Below are 19,942 nucleotides of genomic sequence, written 5' to 3' on the forward strand. Positions count from 1 at the left end.
CGTTGCACCGGCTCTGCATGGATTTTAATTGATTTTTATTTATGGGAAGACAGCTGCCCCCATGCCCCCCTCTTGGCTACGTCCATGTGGGGTGGGCCACAGGAAGAACACAAGGTCAGAAGAGGGCCATGGTTGGGAAAAGGTTGGGAAACACTGCTCTAAAGGATCAAATTCTTAGATTGCGCACACTCCTAAATATAGCTTTGTCAATGGAGAACCAGATAAGCCTTTGTGGGAAGGAATGTCTTTCACATTAATTTAGGCTGGTGTGCCAGCTGCAGCTTCTTCTGGAAAGCGATAGCCTGGCCACAGCTATCTGGAAACAAGGATTGACTACTGTATTGGGTTGCATCTGGGGCTACCTTTGGAGACTGCTCAGAAATTGCAGTTACTGCAGAATACAGCTGCTAAGTTAGTAACTGTGAGTGGCTCAAAAGGCTTCACTAGCTACCAGTCCATTTCTAAGTTCGCCTTTAAAGCCCTATACAGCTTGGGACCCAAGCACCTTGAAGAACCCTGGGAGTCTTTAGAAATTCTCTTTCAGGTGTCCCCACCATCTGAGGTGTGGCAGAAGGCAGCCAGAGAAAAGATTTATTGGTTATGATGCCCCATTTGCGGAATTCCCTCCCCAAAGATATTTGCCTGTCACAACATTGTCATCTTCTCAGCAGTAGCTAAGGGTATTTTTGCCTTCTTAGGTTTCTTAACGTACTGTTATTTTGATATACCCGGTACTTTACATACTGGATGTAATGGTTCCAGGATACAGTGGTACCTCCAGATGCGAACGGTATCCATTCTGGAGCCCCGTTTGCATCCTGAATAGAACGTAAGATGCGACGGCGCGTCTGCGCGTGCATGGGTCGCGTTTTCCACTTCCGCGCGTGTGACGTCATTATGAGCGTCTGTGGTGCGCGAGCGGTGAAACCCGGAAGTAACACACTCCATCACTTCCAGGTTGCAGCGGAGCGCAACCCGAAAGCGCTCAACCTGAAGCACATTCAATTCGAGGTATGACTGTACTACATATCTCCTCCGAATAACAAACAAAAAGCTGCACAGGTAGGCATAGCCCTTACCTTCTCCTTGCAATCAGAAAAGGCAACAGAAAAGGACAGCTTCATATTTTCTGTACATCCACATTCGGAGCGCTTTGACTTGCCAGCACATTGCTTGTACCGTCCAGAATTCTGTTGGAAAAGTAAAGGGACCCCTGACTGTTAGGTCCAGTCACGGACGACTCTGGGGTTGTGGCGCTCATCTCGCTTTACTGGCCGAGTAAGCCAGGGTTTGTCTGCAGACAGCTTCCGGGTCATGAGGCCAGAATGACAAAGCCACTTCTGGCGAACCAGAGCAGCACACAGAAACGCTGTTTACCTTCCCGCTGCTTGCACTTGATGTGCTTTCGAACTGCTAGGTGGGCAGGAGATGGGACCGAACAATGGGAGCTCACCCTGTTGTGGGGATTTGAACTGCCGACCTTCTGACCGGCAAGCCCTGGGCTTTGTGGTTTAGACCACAGTGCCACCCGTGTCCCAAAGAAGGTATAATCAAGGCAATTCTCGACTGTGCTTACAAAGTAGACCAACATATGCAATGGAAATCATTTGACCTCTGAATCAGTCTATAGTTTTTCAACTATCAGTGGACTGGAGAGCTCTGCGTGTTGAAATTTGGTGGAAAAGGGTTGTCAGAAAGAAAGGGAGAGTCAGGGCAAAGAGAACTATGCAATAATTCTTGTTCCTTAGTGAACAGGAAGCATGATATGCAGTTGGGTTGAAGAGAAGCATTCTCTTGAGCAAGAGACAAATGAGCTGAATGGACATTGGGGCTCTTGGGTGACAGCAAATGATTTTGCAGATGAAGTCCTCTGCCTGCTTTTCAGCCTTTCCCTTTTTCTTCTCTACACTCTCCATATTCTTAAGCAGCCTTGATACTGTGGACTTTGAGAGGCTTTAATCAGATGTAAAATATCATTATCTTGAATATATGGAATAGTGCAAAAGGAGCTATGCATACAATCCTCTACTGCCTCTTGTTGATAGAACAGGAAAACATGGAGGATTGTAAAATGGGGTGAGACTGTAGAGTTCACCGAGGGCAAAAAAAGGAAATGCTCATATTGACTGCTCTGGATGCTTCAAATTGTTTCCATAGCTCCTAAAGTATATTTACCTTGAGTGTGTGGAAAGTAGTTGGGCAATTGTGTCAACATATGTTCTGATCCTGATCTGTCCTATTACTGCAAAGGTTTGGCAAGTGATATGAGGTGGCAATGAGGTGGCCATAAAGTTAAAACATAAGGATTTGAGCCCAAGTTTTCAGGTTATTTTTCTTAGAATAATATGCAAAAACCAGCTATTTATAGTGGGAAGCAGACAGATGTTGAGTCTATAGTATGTGCAAGCAGGATGCCTAAGTTCTGGGGAAAACTCTATAGAAATGCTTATCTGGAAGTTGAATTTCAATATTCTCCTCTTAATTAGAAATCTCTTTTCTTAATGCGTGTATGTGTATGTAAAGAACATGCAATAGCACAGAGTGCAAAATGGATAGCAATTTTTTAAAATATGCATTCTGAAAGCTCTTACAGGAGTAGCTATGAAGACTTACTTTTGAATTTGTAAAATAATCCCTCAGTTTAGGTTTGCTGGGGTCAGCATTATAGAAGTTTTCTGTGAGTGGAACAGCAATTCCCAAAACAGATGGTGGCCTGTAGTTCACCTGTACGAAAAACAACACATTTTAATGGGGAAAATTTATCGATTATTTGAAGAATTTTTGCAAACAACTTAAATCGTTAGCGGGACTGACATAAAAATGTGCAGTGAAAATCATTTAAATAAAATACAAAGGATAAATAGTAAATAGATATGAATTGGCTATGCAGTGATAAAAGATAAAACATAAGTAAGCACAGAAAGGGTCAATGATTTTATGTTTTCTAATTGGTTGTATAAATTTATTTGTAAATGAAAAAAGAGGGAAATTATATGATGAAAAATAAGACTGGTTTCCCCTTTGTGTCATCTCCCCAACCCTGTATTCATACAATTATTACCAGCAGCACAATTTACTTCTTTAAAAAAAATAATTATTAAGGCTTTATTAATACAGCACCAGCCAGCCTTCACCTTCATGTGCATACACCCCCTCATTGACCCAGAGCAGAGGACATAAAAACAACACCACCAAAAGCAGGACCAAAGGAAGGCAGGAAAAAAACATGAAGATGAAAATAATAAAAGAGTGGGAAAAGAAAAGAAAGGGGGAAAAGGAAATAAAAGGGCTTCTGATTCAAATATTCTGAGAAGAGCTCTGAAGCCCAGACGTAATGAAGGGACGCAGAGGGCATAGCACTGCACATATTGGAAACTCCCCGATGCATTCGCCACGAGCGGAGGTATCTCTGTTTCTTTTAAGATGTATCTGAATTTGGACTTAAGAAACAGACGTGTTTTGGAAGAAAGAAAATGGTAACCTGCGAAATGAATCAGCCACTGAGTGCCAAGGTTTTGATCTGGCGATGTATAAGATCGGAATTGGTGCAGGATCAAGGAATAACATCAACTCCTGATATCCAGAACACGGGAAGTCATCCAAAAATGTTTAATTCGGAACTGTTTAGTTGGCTCTTTTGATTGTATTGTGATTTGGCATGATTTGGCATCGAATTAATGTGGCCTCCATAGGATTGTTATTAATGAAACATTTAAAAAATTGATTTTTTTTAAAAAAAGACAGTTGGAAATGTTGACCCTGCCTTCTATCAGAAGAAAAGTTAGCTTTTACTTGTCTGCTTCACTGACACAGATGCCAGAGAGTGTAGTGACGTCCTCAGCATTGCTCTCTGTTTCATGGGCCACACTTAAATCCATCCAACTCAGGAGTCTTGTGCCTGGGTATGGCTTTGGGAAAATGTATCCCGGGGCTTCATAGAACAATGGGTACATCTGTGCCCTTCCCCTGTTCAGAACATTTAAGAAAGGGTACGAAAGAATTCTAAACTAAAATGTAGGATTTAGGATCCTTACCGGTAGCTGCTTTAAAAGTCTGGCAATCGCTGAGCCATTTGGTTCTGCTCTGACATCCTCAACTAGCCAGTCTGAAGGAGACGTTTTAGCAGATAGAACATAGTGCATTGATTTAAGATAGGAGCAGGAATTCTTCAGCGTTAAGACAAGAGTTGTCACTTCACATCGGAGAGATCCCAATGCGATAACAGCTATGGTGGTTTTACCCTAGGGATGTTTATGAAAAAGCATAACATTACTTGGTCTCCAACATAGATGAATATAATTAGCTTCCCATCATAGGATGGATCTACACACGGGGGGAAACCCACTATAAATAAGTCAGAAATTAAATCGTTATAACAAAAGAAAACAAACACTATGGAAAATCGCAAAGAATTTTGTTTGTTTTTTCTCCAGCACCATCTGGTGTTGCATGTTTATAACACACTCAAAGAGCAGGGGTTGGCAAACTAAGGCCTGTGGGTCGGATAAGGCCCAAGGGGCTCTTTAATCCAGCCCAAGGACTCTGCTGCCCACTCGGTCAGTCCCCGTGCTAAACTGATATCTCACCACGCGGGGACTGACTTCCATGGTGGGCGTGTGGGTGGCAATGGATTGGCTTCAGGAAACTCCCACAGCCAATTCTAAGCTGCAGACGCCTCTGGGCAGGCAGCAATGCTGGCCAATTCAAAGCCGTGCCAGGTTTCCTCAGCTCGTGGGCGGTGAGGCTTCGGATTGGCCTGCGAGGCAGCCATGGACAGAGAGGCCCATGGGCGCATCGCAGGGCTTCGGCTAGAGCTTGGCATGCCTGCTGGCCCTGTGCCTGGTGCCCGGGAAAGCTCTTCCAGAAGCGAGAGTTGCCGCCACCGCTGCCGGCTCCCAACCACCGCCAGAGGAGGTAGGAAATCGGGGAGGGAGGGGCTGGGGGAGAAAAGCCCCCTCTGCTGGTGTGTGTGTGTGTGTGTGTGGTCCAGTCTGCCAGAAGATTTAAGGGACAGTGAGCCGGCCCGCTGGTAGAAAAGTTTGCTGACCCCTGCCATAGAGACTTATCCATGCAAGCATGGCTGTTGATGTAAGGAATTTGCATTCATTTCGCCAGCACAGCATGTGTGCATTTTACGTACTAGAAGAAATCCAAATTCTGTCTTCCATTGGAATAGTTTTAAGAATTATCATATGACAAATGTTTCTCAAACAGGAATAATAAATATTATTAATCTAATATTCCAAAACAAACGTATGACAACAATATATCCATATAAAGACAAGGGTCACACATCAGGTAAAGATAGCTGGGACTGGGAGGACTTCCGGGTTAGTGCGATCGGCTAATGGCGGATTCCCACCGAGCTCCGGAGGGAATCGGCTGCGCAGGAGCTGGGTCTGGCCGCTGCGGCGACGCGGGGACCCTCAGAAATCACAGGCGCTGAAGCCTGTGAACCTGGTGACTCGGCGGGCACCATTTGCACCCCCGACCTGCGAAAGAGCCTTTTTAAAGGCTTCGGAACGGGGGACGGGGTGAGCAGCGTGGTGCTTAGAGTCGACTGCTCCTCCTGCGGAGTGAAGCCGCATGCCATGGTCGGAGAGCGCTGACTTCTTCTTGTGAACAATTGGACTCTAAAAGTAACAACCCGTGAGTAGTACGGAAATTGGACTTGTAAAGGAATTTTTTTTGTTGAATTTGGCACGATCGGGGAAGGTGCAAACAGGAAGTCCGCCTCCCCGTCTTGTAAATAATTTAAAGCAAGGACTAGTTAACTAAGGTCGAGAGAATTTCTTTTTCTTCATTGGGTAAAAGATATTAATTTCACGATTTGGCAGTATAAGCATAAATAACTTTATCAGAGGATAAGAGCTAATTTTGAGAGCTGAAGTGCCACCCCCCCAGACCCGGGAGTGATCCGTGAGAGAGCCTGTTGAGGAGATATAGAAGAGTTTGACAGCTGTCAAAATTAGCTGTCAAGAAGGAAAAAGAGAACTTTGTTTCTGCTGTCTCTGCTGGAAATATTTGTTGCAATTTGGTTATATTTTGTTGAAAACAAGGAAGAACTGATATAAACTAACTTGACTTTTGGATTTGAACTGGAAAGAATACTAAGTTACCAAAATCCCTCTAGAGGGGGATTTGGGACATTACAAGAATGGCTGGAGGAGGGAAAATTCAAGCTGGGTTGGACAGAGCTTTTGTTCTCTTGGGAAAGTTACAAGGCCAAATGGATGTTTTGGCTACAAATGTTGCAACTCTGAACTTAACAGTAAATAATATCATTGAATTTGATAAGGATTTGACTCAGGAAGCCCATGCAGCTGGACAAAAAGAGAAACTTGAGAGTTTTGAGAGTGTGGAGAAGGAGACATATGTTGTTTCTGAAGAAAAGGAAGGAGGAGCTGTAATTTTGCAGATGACAAAGGAGAGCCAGAGGCCTGACATGATGGTTACAAAGGAAAATAAGAAATCGAGCCAGAGGCCTGACATGATGGTTACAAAGGAAAATAAATACTGGATGATGAAAATCTGGTTTGAATTGGAGATTGAAGAATGGAGAGATCTCCTTATGTGGAGATCTGAAGACCTATGGATTACAAATTTGATTAAGGTGGAAGTTGGAGCTTTCGGGACAATTGGACTTAAAAGGAGTAAGAAACAAGATTCGGGCTCCACTTTTAAGTATGGAGGTCTGGCTGGAAGAAACATGGACCTTATGGGGACAGAGCTTCTCCGAGATCTGGTGTTTAATACTAAAGACTATCAAAAAAACCGGCAGAGAGGAATTGAGAGAGAATTAAGAGCCTCGGATGTGAGGTCTCCAGGCTGATAGTAGATTAAGACTGATGGACATCTGTTGGGGATCGAAACCGGGAAAGGGGGGGTGGGGTTTGGGAATCTATAATTATAATCTGTTTTTTTATTTTGTTTTGTTATTAGTAAGAAAATTGGGGAATTCGTGGAAGGGAATTTGGGTCGACTTTAGAAAAAAGTTTTAAGAATGAGTACTGATGTATAAATATGGATGTTTATAAGTTAAAATTGGTTTTTTCTTTAAAATGAACTAAATATAAAAAGGTTAAAAATTGGGGATAAGAACTTGTTGAACTAACAATTTGAATTGGAATATAAGAAGGGGAGGTGTGGGGAAGTCAGGGAAATATGTCATTGAAAATACGGATTGTAAACTTTATGTGTTTTTTAATTTTTTTCTTTTTTCTTTTTTTGTGATTTTTTTACTAAGATGGAAAGTTTTAATAAACATTTATTTAAAAAAAAAAAAGACAGCTGGGACTGGGCCCCATTCATAACAATAGACCTACAGTACGACCATGTCATACATGCATTTAACTTGCCTGATTTCAACCATACGCAGTTGAAGTCTGGCTGGTTGAAATCTTGCAAGTTGAATAAGGAGCTGGCAGGAAGCGAGCACCTTGCTTGAGAAGCAAGACAGAGAGCTTAAAAACTATTTTTGCACCAGGAAAATCTGATGCAAAAAAGAACTTTTAAGCTATCTCTGCCATGCTTTGCCTATCTGCATGACGGGTCTGGGGTGCTCCTGGGAGATTTTAAGAGAACTTGGATGGACCTGTGAGATCTCGCAAGAGCACTTCAGGGCTTCTGGAGTCCCAGGATGCTCATGAAGGGGTCCAGTTCCAATGATTTGAGTATACACATTTTTGCAGATATGCAGACTGCTTTGAACGGAATGCCTGTGTAAGATACAATTGCACTGTAGTCATTAATAACTTGCATCCCATTGCTTTCAGTAAACCTTGTAGTGTAGTCTTATACCATATAGCTGTGTCTGTGCTAAACTGGTGCCTGAAGGTGATTAGGGGTAGGGTGAGGGCTATTAAAAGGAGTGTAACACTATGAGTGGCTGGTTTTTGTATCAGTGTTGCGTTCCCCCCAAAGGCTGCCAATTAGTGCTGCTTTGACCTATGAAGCCTTAAACGGCTCTGGACTATAATACCTCAAGGACCACCTCACCCTATATAAACCAACCAGGACCCTGCAATCATTACCTGAGGCCCTTCTGCATGCGCCTTCTCTACAAGAGGTCTGGAGGGTGCCATCACAAAAGCGGGCCTTTTCTGTGGTAGCTCCCCATTTGTGGAACGCTCCCCCTAGGGAGGCTTCCCTGGCGCCTTCATTGCATATCTTTAGTTGCCAGGTGAAAATGTTTCTCAGGCGTTTGGCTGATTAACATTTTATAGCTTTTAAAATGTGCTTGTGGGAGGGGGATTGCAGGCCCGTGGGCAGTGTGCCTTGGGAACTGGGAAGTAAGCAACAAAAACGACATGAGAAGAACTTGGAAATAAATTGGCCATGAGGTTTTGGCATAGGCATTGGTGTGTATCCCAAATCATCCTACCTGACTGCTAGATGATTATTCACAAGGGTCAGTCCTGGGTTAAGGGTCCCCTCAAGATGCTGGTAAACTAAGCTGACAGCCCCTGGCCACTGAACCAAAGTCCTTTGGCCCATCACCCCCACCTCACGTCATCTGGACCTTCGGATTTCAACCCAGACGCCTTTACCAGGGTACCCTGAGATTTTTACATGTCCAACAGGAGAGGCTCCCTCTCACCCCCAGGTTACACTAAGTATCCAACCCAATGCCTTTTCCCAGCACACAAGCTGGCCCCTCCCTGCCAGCTCACCGCCACACCTACTAACATCTGCAATGAATGCCCAACACATCTAGCAACCAAGTCTCGTTAATCTACAATTTCTAGGGTTCTGTGAGGAAAGCTATAGCGTAAACTGGTCTAAAACCAACATAAGTTTGTTTTGTACAAAAACACGGGAGAAGATTGCTAACATAGTTTTTTGGAGTCTGAATGCACATTAAAGCTGCGTGTACTTTATCAAGGTCCTCTGAAAAGAGCTGTCGGCATGTTACCTTTTCAAAAAATCTACTGTGAACAGTGATATCGATTAAATTGCTATTGTTGTCGTCAAAATAAGTTTTTGTTCTCACATCCAGTAGAGAAGGCCTTCCAATTACAATGTGAATTAGCCTATTATGAAACACATTATACGCTGTGGAAGGAAACAACAATGAGAATGATGTTTATTTCCAATATTTCTTTCCTGTAGAACAACCTCACACAAAAGGCAAAACTTAGCTCCACTCTGAGACTGCAGTTGGGTTGAAAAATACTTGAGGATTTTGGCTGATTCCAGTGTACCCTTATTTCATATACATCTGTGTACAAATGCACATCAAAATGAGAAATCCATATGAAAGATCTGTAGGCAGGATGGGAGTCAATAGGATAAAAATATATGTAAAATACATTTTGTTGAATTTCAGTTAAATTATTTGAGTGAGGATCATAACTTATAAAGAGTTTGCTTTCATATGATTTCAAACACTTTCAGACATTTTATAGAGAATACATAGAGTAGAGAGACAAGAAATATATGCAGTCTTACCTACATTAACTGGAGTCACTCTGAATTTCAATTCCAGCTTTGACCCAATATCCAAGTATTTAATGGCATGGCGTGGTAGGTCATCAAACTGTTGTATTATATATCTACATATGTCAACAACAATTTTCCATTTTCTTTTATTTACAGTGCCAAAGTCATACAAGAACCACCTCCCAGGTGGAATGTCTGTATTTAAAAGCACCCTATTAGGCATGGTAGCATCTCCTAAAGCATTTTGGTCATCCACAACTTGAACAATGAAGAAACTGCTACTGCCTGGAATCACCACTGTTTTCTCAAGATCGGTTGGTTTGAACATATAAGGACCTGGAAAACAAGAAAATAATGAAAACATCATTCAATGTGCAGAAGCTGCATTTCCCTTTGTTGTTGTTGTTGTTGCTGCTGCTGCTGCTATGAATATGCCTAATTTACACAAAAGATAAACTGACCTGAAGCTATGGCTTCTTTGATATAAAGTTTAGATTCCTAATTTTTGACAGACTGCCACTACCTGTGTGACTCTCCTAGTCCACAGCAGCCCTGTAACTCCCACAGCTCATGAAACTTTTTATTTTGCTAGAAACCTCAGAAATGCAGGCAGTGTCAAGTGAAGGCTGAAATCCCATGCTTCATTCACAGGCTGGAAATTGGGGGCTCTTTCTCTTCTTTTTATGGGGCTACCAGATTAACTCCTTACCTTACTTTTCTGGGATACACCGTCCATATCCTTCCTTCATTTTGCAATTTTGTCTCCATAAGAAAATTATGAATTTACACATAGTTGGAGACTGATTGGCTGGCTGTTGATTTAGGAAGGGGATCTAGTAGAAGTAAAAATGACTAGATGGCGAGGAACATATAAAAGAGGCTACATAGGAAATTAGGAAATGCTGGGCAGGGGCCACCACCATGCAACCAATCTTAGACAAATAGTATTCCCTACAATTCTTTTCCTATCTATTTTCCCACTTAAGTGTGATTAGCATAAGCCAAAGACCCTCCTTCCAAAAACTTTTCATTATCAGGTGATGCACAAACCTGGAGAAGTCAGCTGAAGCCTGTATGATATACTGCTCCCTGTAGGGGGCAAAACTCTTAAAGTATTTGCTGTACAAGGGCTATCAAGTTTAGATTCAACAGGAAACCGATCTAGAACATCTACCAGTACAGATGATATAAAGCCCGGAGGAGCTGGCGTCCTAAAAACCTCTCTGATTATACACGATCCTCCTGGCCTGAAATAAAAAGAAGCATACATTTAATACCACCTTGATGATGTCAGATCATACATCTAATGAATTTTAACGAATTTTGACTAGTTCCTAAGATTCCCTTGCTGGAAAATAGTACTAAGAGAAAATTGTGGTTTCAAGCATGTCAGCTGGCACAGGGCTGCTCTTCAGCAACTATTTCTGATCTTTTGAATCACTATGATTTTGTATTGAATTGTAGTAATTTTTTGATGAATTTGTCTTTAGCTTTATATTCTCCTGTGCTTTGAATTTACTACTATGATCACAATGTCTGTTAACTTGTAATGGTATTATTGTTACTGTGAGCCACTTTGAACTCAACAGTTGTTGTGGGGAAAGCAGAATACAAATATTAAATCAAATCACACGAAAATACCCCTTAATCTCCAAGTTAGGTACACCCAGTAGGTACAATATTTCATGGGCCATATTATCTGAACCTGTTCCTTCTGGCTCTAGGAATATCACATCCCTGGAAGACAGCAGATTTCAGCAGTCTTTGCTCCCAAATGTGGTGGTGGGTCCCCATCCCCCCCAGATGATGAAGTCATGGGAAACCATGTCATCATCATACACACTGCAGAAACCATTTCCAATTTCCTACTATGCTGTTATTGATATTTACTCATAATCTAATCTTTTGCCTCTTTGCAGACTACTGAATCTCTCACGTTTTGTTGCTATCAGTGGCTCGTGGTTTAAAAGTAACATCTGCTCTTCAGTGATATACTGTACAGCCAAAGGACATTCAAAACCTAAGTCAATATCCTGGAACAAAGTGAGAAAATTAATTATATATATATATTTTCATGCATTTATAGATACAAAACTTGCTAAACAATTTTAGGAATAAATAGGAATTTTAAAAAAGATAATTCAATTTATAATAGCAATCAGAAGAGAAATTGCTTAGAAACTGCGTTTCTCTATAACAAGAGGTAATTCACATATCCCCTCTGCCCTCAAGGTCTTCACATATCCCCTCTGCCCTCAAGGTCTTCAACGTCAAAGTTATAGCTCAATTGCTCTACAGAATTCCAGTCTGGCTGCCAGGGTTTACCCAGCCGGTAGAATGAGTGCAGGCAGCTTGTTTCTAGAGGAGGTCAACACAAGGTAGAGACTGCAGCCTGGGCGAGATTTCTTACATGCTGGTTAAACATCTGCCTCACAACAGATAAAAATCCTCTCCTTAGTGAAGTTTTGCTAGATCCCTTTCTTTCCCCAGGGCTACAACGGTTTAACATGAAGGGACAGCAACTTGTTCTTAAATGTAAACTATATGTTGATCTCCGCCTGCAGTTCCTAGATCAACTCTGCATCCCCAAATGAAAACCAGAGTTAGAGGTCATACATTTTCTATTATTGGGGAACAATCAGGAGCTCACCAAGTTAGTGGCTAAATATCTTTATCTGTTTTTTTGTCGTCGAAACACACTGCAGACGTCTGATCTCCCTGGAGACCTAGAGATGTAATGTTAGATTGCTTTGTCTCTTTCATTTGACAAATGTTTTGTGTCACTGGGAAGGCGGGAATTCGGTATTGATTGCTATGGATGTTGGTATGTGTCAGGGAACTGTCATCTGAGACGAAGGAGGTGAAAGGGCTCATGGAGGGTGAGAGAGACCACTCAGCGGAGGAGGGGACCAGCAGGGGGAGAAGTGGAGTTACAAGGGAAAGTGAGTCGGAGGGAGAGCTCAGAGATACTTCAAGCGGGAACAGTGGAGAGGTTTCAGGACCTCCCGTAGGCACACCCACTCCTCGGCGGAAACTGTCACGCCGAGAGTCCAGAAGACGCGTTTCCGTCAAGGAGCTTTTATGCTGGAAGAAGTTCCGTAAACGCCCACTGTCCGATTCAACGAGCGATTGATGGAGCCATGCTTAAGGAGCTCCATCACAGACAGAGGTTTGGGAACTTAGCCAAACTCTGAGGGATCAGGATTTTACGCACAAGCAGCTCACCATCCCATCACAGCAATCGGACAGCCCCTGAAAGCAGCTTGTGCAGAGAGGCATCATGAGCAACCCAGCTGGAGCCGGAGGAGCAGCAGGAGCTGGAGAAGGTCCAACTCTGGAAGAAAGGTGCAGAGTTTTGGAACTCCAGCTAGCAATGCAAACGGCGAGGCTAGAAGAAAGGAGGGCGCAGGATGCAGAAAAGGCAAAAGGCGCTACACTAGCAAGAAAGATGCCAGGAATGGTGCAGAAGTTTGGGGGGGACCCCAGGAACTACCAAGCCTTTAGGACAGAGATGCAGTATGCTCTTGAACTGCAGTTTAACGACTTTCCCGATGAGGCATCGCGAGTGGCGTTTGTGATTGGCCATCTCGAAGGGGGGGCGAGAGACTGGGTCCGGCCCCTGATGGCAGGGAATAGTGACATGCTGAAGGACGCGAGGAAGTTTTTTCGCGCCATGGATTTGATGTTTTCCAGCGAGATTGAACAGGGACTGGTGCGCAGACAATTGATGGCTTGCAAACAGGGGAGCCGATCGGTTCGTGAGTACTGGACTGAGTTTACAATGTTGATACATAAATTGGGGTGGGACCTATCGGCGGAACCCATTCAAATGCTCTTTGAAGAGGGGCTTTCTTCGGCGGTGAAAGACGAACTTTCCCGGGCGCCCAGGGCGGAGTCTATGGACCAGCTGACCAAATCAGCGCTGACCATTGGAGCGCGCCAGGAGGCAAGAGCCTTGGAGAAGCGGGAGGGGAAAGGAGAGCGTTGGAGGGATTTCCGCATTCCAGAGATTCCAGAACCCAGTTTCCCGCCCGGAGAGCCGATGGAAGTTGGAACAGCGCGCGCGCGCACAGTTTCAAATCCCAGTGAAGGGAGGAAGAAGGAGGGAAAGAGCGCCAAGAAATGTTACCTCTGCCAGCAGCCAGGTCACTTTGCCAGAGTCTGCCCACAAAGAAAGGAATGGCAAGGGATGGCGGGAGCTGTTGGGGGGAAGGAGGAGGAAGTCCAGGAGCCAGTAAAAGCCAACGCCTGTCTGCCGCTGTCAGGGCACTGCAGACAGGCCAAGGAGCAGTAAAAGTGCCCACTCCGGAACCTCCAAGACCAGCTCTAGTAATAGAGGTGCTGCTAGAGCTGGCAAACGGATACCCACTAAAGACCAAGGCGCTGTTGGACTCAGGCAGCTCCTGTAATTTTATGAGCAAGGAGTTTGCAGCTGAACACCAGATACAGACACTCCCTTTAAGCAACCCCCTGCAGGTCACCACGATCGATGGGAGGGAGCTGTTGGAGGGAGAAGTTAGCCTACAGACCGTCCCAATGGTTATGAGGGTGGCAAGGCACACTGAAAGGATAGCGTTCAATGTAGCCACCCTGGGAGGGGCGCCAGTCATTTTGGGAATGAGCTGGCTAGCGTTGCATGACCCGCTAGTGGGCTGGCATCAGAGAGTGGTCTCCTTTGGGTCAGCACATTGCCTGGAACACTGCAAAGAGGGAAAGGTGCCAGAAGGGGCAAAAGCCTCCCTAGCAGGGATGGAAGTGGCGGACAAAGGGAAGGTGCCCAAACAATACGCTGACCTGAGCAAGGTCTTCAGCGAAAGGGAAGCAGATAAACTACCACCGCATAGAGACTTTGACTGCCAAATTAACCTGGTCCCTGGGGCCCAGCTCCCCGTGGGCAAGCTGTACGCCATGTCAGACAGGGAAATGCAGGAGTTGAGGGAGTTTATTGACAAAAACCTGAAGAGAGGTTTCATCAGAGAGTCCAGAGCGGTGGGGGGCAGCCCAGTGTTTTTTGTGGACAAAAAAAACACGGATAAACCGAGATTGATCGTGGACTACCGGCGGCTAAATGCCGTGTCAGAACCAGTGACTTTCCCCATGCCCAGAATTGATGACATTTTGACCAGGGTGAGGAAGGGAAAGATATTCACGAAACTGGACCTGAGAGGAGCGTACAACCTGATACGAATAAAGAAGGGGGATGAATGGAAGACAACGATGTTCACCCCCCTAGGGGCTTTCGAATATCTCGTTATGCCCTTTGGATTACAAGCAGGCTCCGCCTGTTTTCAATCGCTCATGAACCATGTACTGGGACCTTTGCTCTACAAGAATTGCGTGGCCTTTCTCGATGACGTGCTGATATATTCAGAGAATGAGGAGCAGCATGTAAAGGATGTCAGGGAAGTGCTGAGCCAGCTGCAAGCAAACCAGTTGTGGGTGAAATTGGAGAAGTGTCAGTTCCACGCCAAGGAGGTGGAATTCCTGGGGTACCGCCTATCAGACAAGGGATTAGCCATGGGTCCAGGCAAGGTACAGGCGGTGCTGGAATGGAAGACACCGAAAACGAAAAAAGATGTGCAAAGGTTCTTAGGGTTTGGGAACTTTTACCGTAAATTCATCAAGAACTTTGCCCACTTAACGGCTCCCATCACGGACTGTCTGAGCAGCAAGAAGAAATTCGTTTGGACGGCGGAGGCGGAGCACGCTTTTGAGGAATTGAAAAAGGCATTCGCTTCGGAAGAACAGCTCCTGCATGTGGATTTACAAAAACCCATGAGAGTGGAAACTGATGCCTCAGACCGCGCGGTGGGGGCGGTGCTGCTTCAGCCAGGGAGCAATAAGTCGGAATGGAGACCGTGTGCCTTCTTTTCGCGTAAGCTGAACAAATCCGAGAGGAACTACACGGTATATGACCGAGAACTACTCGCCATTCACGAAGCGTTCCGGAGATGGAGACACTTACTAATTGGTGCACAGCATAAGGTACAAGTATGTACGGACCACAAGAATTTGGAGTATTGGAGAACGGCACGAGTGCTCAACCAACGACAAGTGAGATGGGCCCAGGAGTTCTCCAAATTCCATTTTGAAATCTGCTATGTGCCAGGTCCAGAAAACATCAGAGCGGACGCTCTCTCTCGCAAACCTGAATATTTGGAGGGGGAGGGAGCGCCAGAAGAGAGACATATTATCCCAGAGGACCACTGGGTGTGTGGTGCGGCCTGGGTGGGGCAAAGAGAACTGGTAGAGGGAACGGTAAATGATGAGTACGCCCAGGATAAGCTCAGAGGTTTAAGGGGAGAGGGAGAAGACCCCGGAGGTTTTGAAGAAAGAAACGGGGCATTGTATTACAAAGGGGCGCTATATATACCCGAAGGGGAATTGAGGGGGAGAGTACTCAAACAGCTGCACGACAATCCCACAGCGGGGCATTTTGGGCAACACAAGACCATGTGGTTGGTGACCAGGGAGTTTTGGTGGCCCAAGGTGAGGGAGGATGTACGGGAGTATGTGAGAAGGTGTGACCAATGCCAGAGAGCCAAAGGAGAAAGGCGGGCACCAGCGGGGTATTTAGAACCGTTACCCACACCAGAACAACCGTGGGAGGCGGTGTCGATAGATTTTATGACTGATCTGCCCAAATCCCAGAGGAAAACCGCCATACTAGTCGTAGTAGACCAGTTAACTAAGATGGGTCACTTTGTAGCTTGCTCACATGCAGTCACGGCGGAAGAGACAGCAAAATTGTTTGTAGAACATATTTTTAGGCTGCATGGCGCCCCCTTGAGGCTGGTTTCCGACAGAGGGAAACAGTTCACGTCCAGATTCTGGAGGAAGCTTATGAGCTTGTTGCACGTAGAGGTCAACTTTTCGACTGCCAGGCACCCTGAGACCAATGGGCAGGCGGAGAGGGCAAACGGTATCCTTCAACAATACCTGAGGTGTTATGTCAATGACAGAGAAAACGATTGGGTCGAAAAGTTGGCACTAGCGGAATTTGCTTACAATAATGCAGAGAATGTGTCCACCGGGATGAGCCCCTTTTTGGCTAATTATGGGTGCCACCCCAGGGCGTTTCCAGGGGAAGGAGGAGAGAGATGGAGTGTTCCGGCCGCTGAACTTTTTGTAGAAGAAATGGAAGCGATCCATCGTCAACTCCAACACAACTTAGAAAGGGCCAAAGAAGAATATAAGAGGCAGGCAGACAAGAGCAGAAGGGAAGGTGAAACAATTAGGGTGGGGAGTCGGGTCTGGCTATCAACCCAAGGCTTGCCGTTCAAGGGTAGTTGCAAGAAATTGAGACCCAAAAGATTGGGACCATTTGAGGTCATCCAACAGGTCAACCCAGTGGCTTTCAGACTCCGGTTACCGAACCACATGAAACTGCACCCAGTATTCCACAGGTCATTACTGTCACCATACAGGGGGGAAGGTGAAGGGGTATCCACACGGGGGCCTGCCATAGAAGAAAGGGAAAGCCGCAACTATGTGGCGGAAATCATCGACTCCAGGTGGAAGGGTAATCAGGTGGAGTATTTGGTCGCGTGGGAAGGGGAACCGGAGTCGGAAAACACCTGGGTGAAGGCAGAGGAGGTCCATGACGAGGTCTTGATCGAAACGTTCCACCAAAGGTTCCCCAGGAAACCTCAACCAGTAGCGAGGTTCCGGAGGGAGTACTTTGGCACCACCGACGATGAGGAGGAACTGGAGGGATTCAGGGAATCGGAGTTGGAAGAGGGTACAGACTCCGAGGAGGAGGAGTACTTGGAAACCGGGAACAGCAAAAGGTGGAGGGAAGTGTTCGAAACTTCGGAAGATGAGGGAGGTTCCTTCAGGGGTTTTGCTCCCTCGCCTCCCGCAGAGGAGGGGAGGGAAGGGGGTGAAGGGGGCCCTAGAGGGGAGGTGGATGTCAGGGAACTGTCATCTGAGACGAAGGAGGTGAAAGGGCTCATGGAGGGTGAGAGAGACCACTCAGCGGAGGAGGGGACCAGCAGGGGGAGAAGTGGAGTTACAAGGGAAAGTGAGTCGGAGGGAGAGCTCAGAGATACTTCAAGCGGGAACAGTGGAGAGGTTTCAGGACCTCCCGTAGGCACACCCACTCCTCGGCGGAAACTGTCACGCCGAGAGTCCAGAAGACGCGTTTCCGTCAAGGAGCTTTTATGCTGGAAGAAGTTCCGTAAACGCCCACTGTCCGATTCAACGAGCGATTGATGGAGCCATGCTTAAGGAGCTCCATCACAGACAGAGGTTTGGGAACTTAGCCAAACTCTGAGGGATCAGGATTTTACGCACAAGCAGCTCACCATCCCATCACAGTATGTGATGCCTATCTGTTTTTTGTATCTTGTATTTTTTCCTTTCTTCTTTATGTATTTTTGTATTTTTTTGTATTTTTTCTTATCTCTTCCCTTTTTATGCTTTCTTTTTATTCTGTAAACCTCTGTTTTTTGTAAAACCTTAATAAATATTTCATTAAAAAAAAGAATTACATCTATTATAAGGATATCTAGATAGTGGTGAAAAAATGCTGGATTAATGACTCCAGTGTCCATTCTAGCACTAGCTGCCTACTTTGACATGTTGGAAGAGTGAAGGTTTGTCCTTAACAAGAACAACAATTATTACAATCTCATAGACATTTTTCATTCACACATCAAAAGCATCCTTAACCTTCAATAAAGTGTCCACATCCACACTCGTCTCTTTTACAAATGAGTCAATTGTATCATTCAGAGAAATATGATTTAATATTCCCAGGTGGTCAAAGTACATGTTGAAGATACCCTTTGCTGGTGGGAAAAGCTTGGCATATCTCAGTAAACCTACAGAAAAGGGGAAATATAAATAATGGGCATGCATCAAATCTTATTATTATAGGAAGCATGAGTTTATTCTAGAACAATAGGTTTCTGTGAATATTTGGAGAGATCAACAGCTCTTCCAACCCATATTTAATCAATGCAATGAGGAAATAGATCGTTTTGATGAGGATAAAGTATATCTAAATTATGCAACTTCAGACAATAGTTCCTAAGGGCCAGGATCTAACAAGGTCATATGTGGTCAAATACTTTGAAGCATGCAAGGAGGTGTTGTTCCTTTTTGGAAGAAGCTCCTTGTGCCTCATGGTCTGAATGGATTGGTCGGCAATTCTTAGGTGCATCAGGTGCTTCCACTTGTTTCCTATGAGAACACATAGGTTGGGGGACCTGGTTTCTTAGCCTAATCTCATATTTGAGTCTTCAAAGACTGCAGGAGACTCCACTTTTTAATGTTTTCCTACCTGCCTTAGTGTACAAAAGGTTTGCCGCGTCAGTCACAAATATAATCGCTTGGGTGTAAACACATGAATCTACATCTATAATCATCTCAGCATTTAAAGTAAATAATGGTACAAAAGTGGTGCCTCCATCATAAGAAATCCACACCTAAAAGGGAGGGGGAGAGACAATAAAGAATATTGCATAAGAGATCTTTGTTGGCATCCATCTGCCTTGAGAGACAATGGAATGCGCCTCTAGGGGTGAAGTCAAACCGCTGTGTTAGCAGCACTGAAGTGACCTCCCAATAATAATAATAATAATAATAATAATAATAATAATAATAATTTATTATTTGTACCCCACCCATCTGGCTGGGTTTCCACAGCCACTCTGGGCAGCTTCCAACAAAGATTAAAAATACATTAAAATGTCACACATTAAAAACTTCCCTGAACAGGGCTGCCTGCAGATGCTTTCTAAATGTCAGGTAGTTGTTTATCTCTTTGACATCTGATGGGAGGGCATTCCACAGGGCGGGCACCACTACCGAGAAGGCCCTCTGCCTGGTTCCCTGTAGCTTTGCTTCTCACAGTGAGGGAACTGCCAGAAGGCCCTTGGCGCTGGACCTCAGCGTCTGGGCAGAATGATGGGGATGGAGAAGCTCTTTCAGGTATACTGGGTTGAGGCTGTTTAGGGCTTTAAAGGTCAATACCAACACTTTGAATTGTGCTCGGAAATGTACTGTGAGCCAATGTAGGTCTTTCAGGAGAGGTGTTATATGGTCTCAGCGGCTGCCCCCAGTCATCCGTCTAGCTGCCGCATGTTGTTTCCAGGTCACCTTCAAAGGTAGCCCCACGTAGAGCACATTGCAGTACTCCAAGTGGGAGATAACTAGAGCATGCACCACTCTGGCGAGACAGTCCGTGGGCAGGTAGTGTCTCAGCCTGCGTACCAGATGGAACTGGTAGACAGCTGCACTGGATACAGAATTGAGCTGCACCCCCATGGACAGCTGTGAGTCCAAAATGACTCCCAGGCTGCGCACCTGGTCCTTCAGGGGCACAGTAACCCCATTCAGGACCAGGGAGTCCTCCACACCAGCCCGCCCCATCCTCCAAGAACAGTACTTCTGTCTTGTCAGGATTCAACCTCAATCCATTAGCCACCATGCATCCTCCAACCGCCTCCAGGCACTCACACAGGACCTTCACTGCCTTCACTGGTTCCAATTTAAA

At 45.1% G+C, this 19,942-nt stretch overlaps 1 protein-coding gene across 4 annotated transcripts in view; it reads right to left on the reverse strand.

The window, feature by feature from the left end:
* Nucleotides 1–19,942, reverse strand: part of LOC310761426 (cation channel sperm-associated auxiliary subunit beta-like) — a gene marked incomplete at its 5' end in the record, with an annotated part of 53,937 nt that overhangs the window by 5,775 nt on the left and 28,220 nt on the right. For all 4 annotated transcript variants that reach the window (XM_083611243.1, XM_083611242.1, XM_083611244.1 and 1 more), the window contains 9 exons: nt 1,080–1,190; nt 2,614–2,724; nt 4,035–4,241; nt 8,915–9,054; nt 9,451–9,777; nt 10,492–10,688; nt 11,332–11,474; nt 18,115–18,266; nt 18,728–18,872. In XM_083611243.1, coding sequence (XP_083467369.1) covers nt 1,080–1,190; nt 2,614–2,724; nt 4,035–4,241; nt 8,915–9,054; nt 9,451–9,777; nt 10,492–10,688; nt 11,332–11,474; nt 18,115–18,266; nt 18,728–18,872 — 1,533 coding nt within the window. The remainder of the gene's footprint in view (nt 1–1,079; nt 1,191–2,613; nt 2,725–4,034; nt 4,242–8,914; nt 9,055–9,450; nt 9,778–10,491; nt 10,689–11,331; nt 11,475–18,114; nt 18,267–18,727; nt 18,873–19,942) is intronic.

Source organism: Podarcis filfolensis (genome assembly GCF_964270895.1).
Source record: "Podarcis filfolensis genome assembly, chromosome: 1".
Classification (NCBI taxonomy): domain Eukaryota; kingdom Metazoa; phylum Chordata; class Lepidosauria; order Squamata; family Lacertidae; genus Podarcis; species Podarcis filfolensis.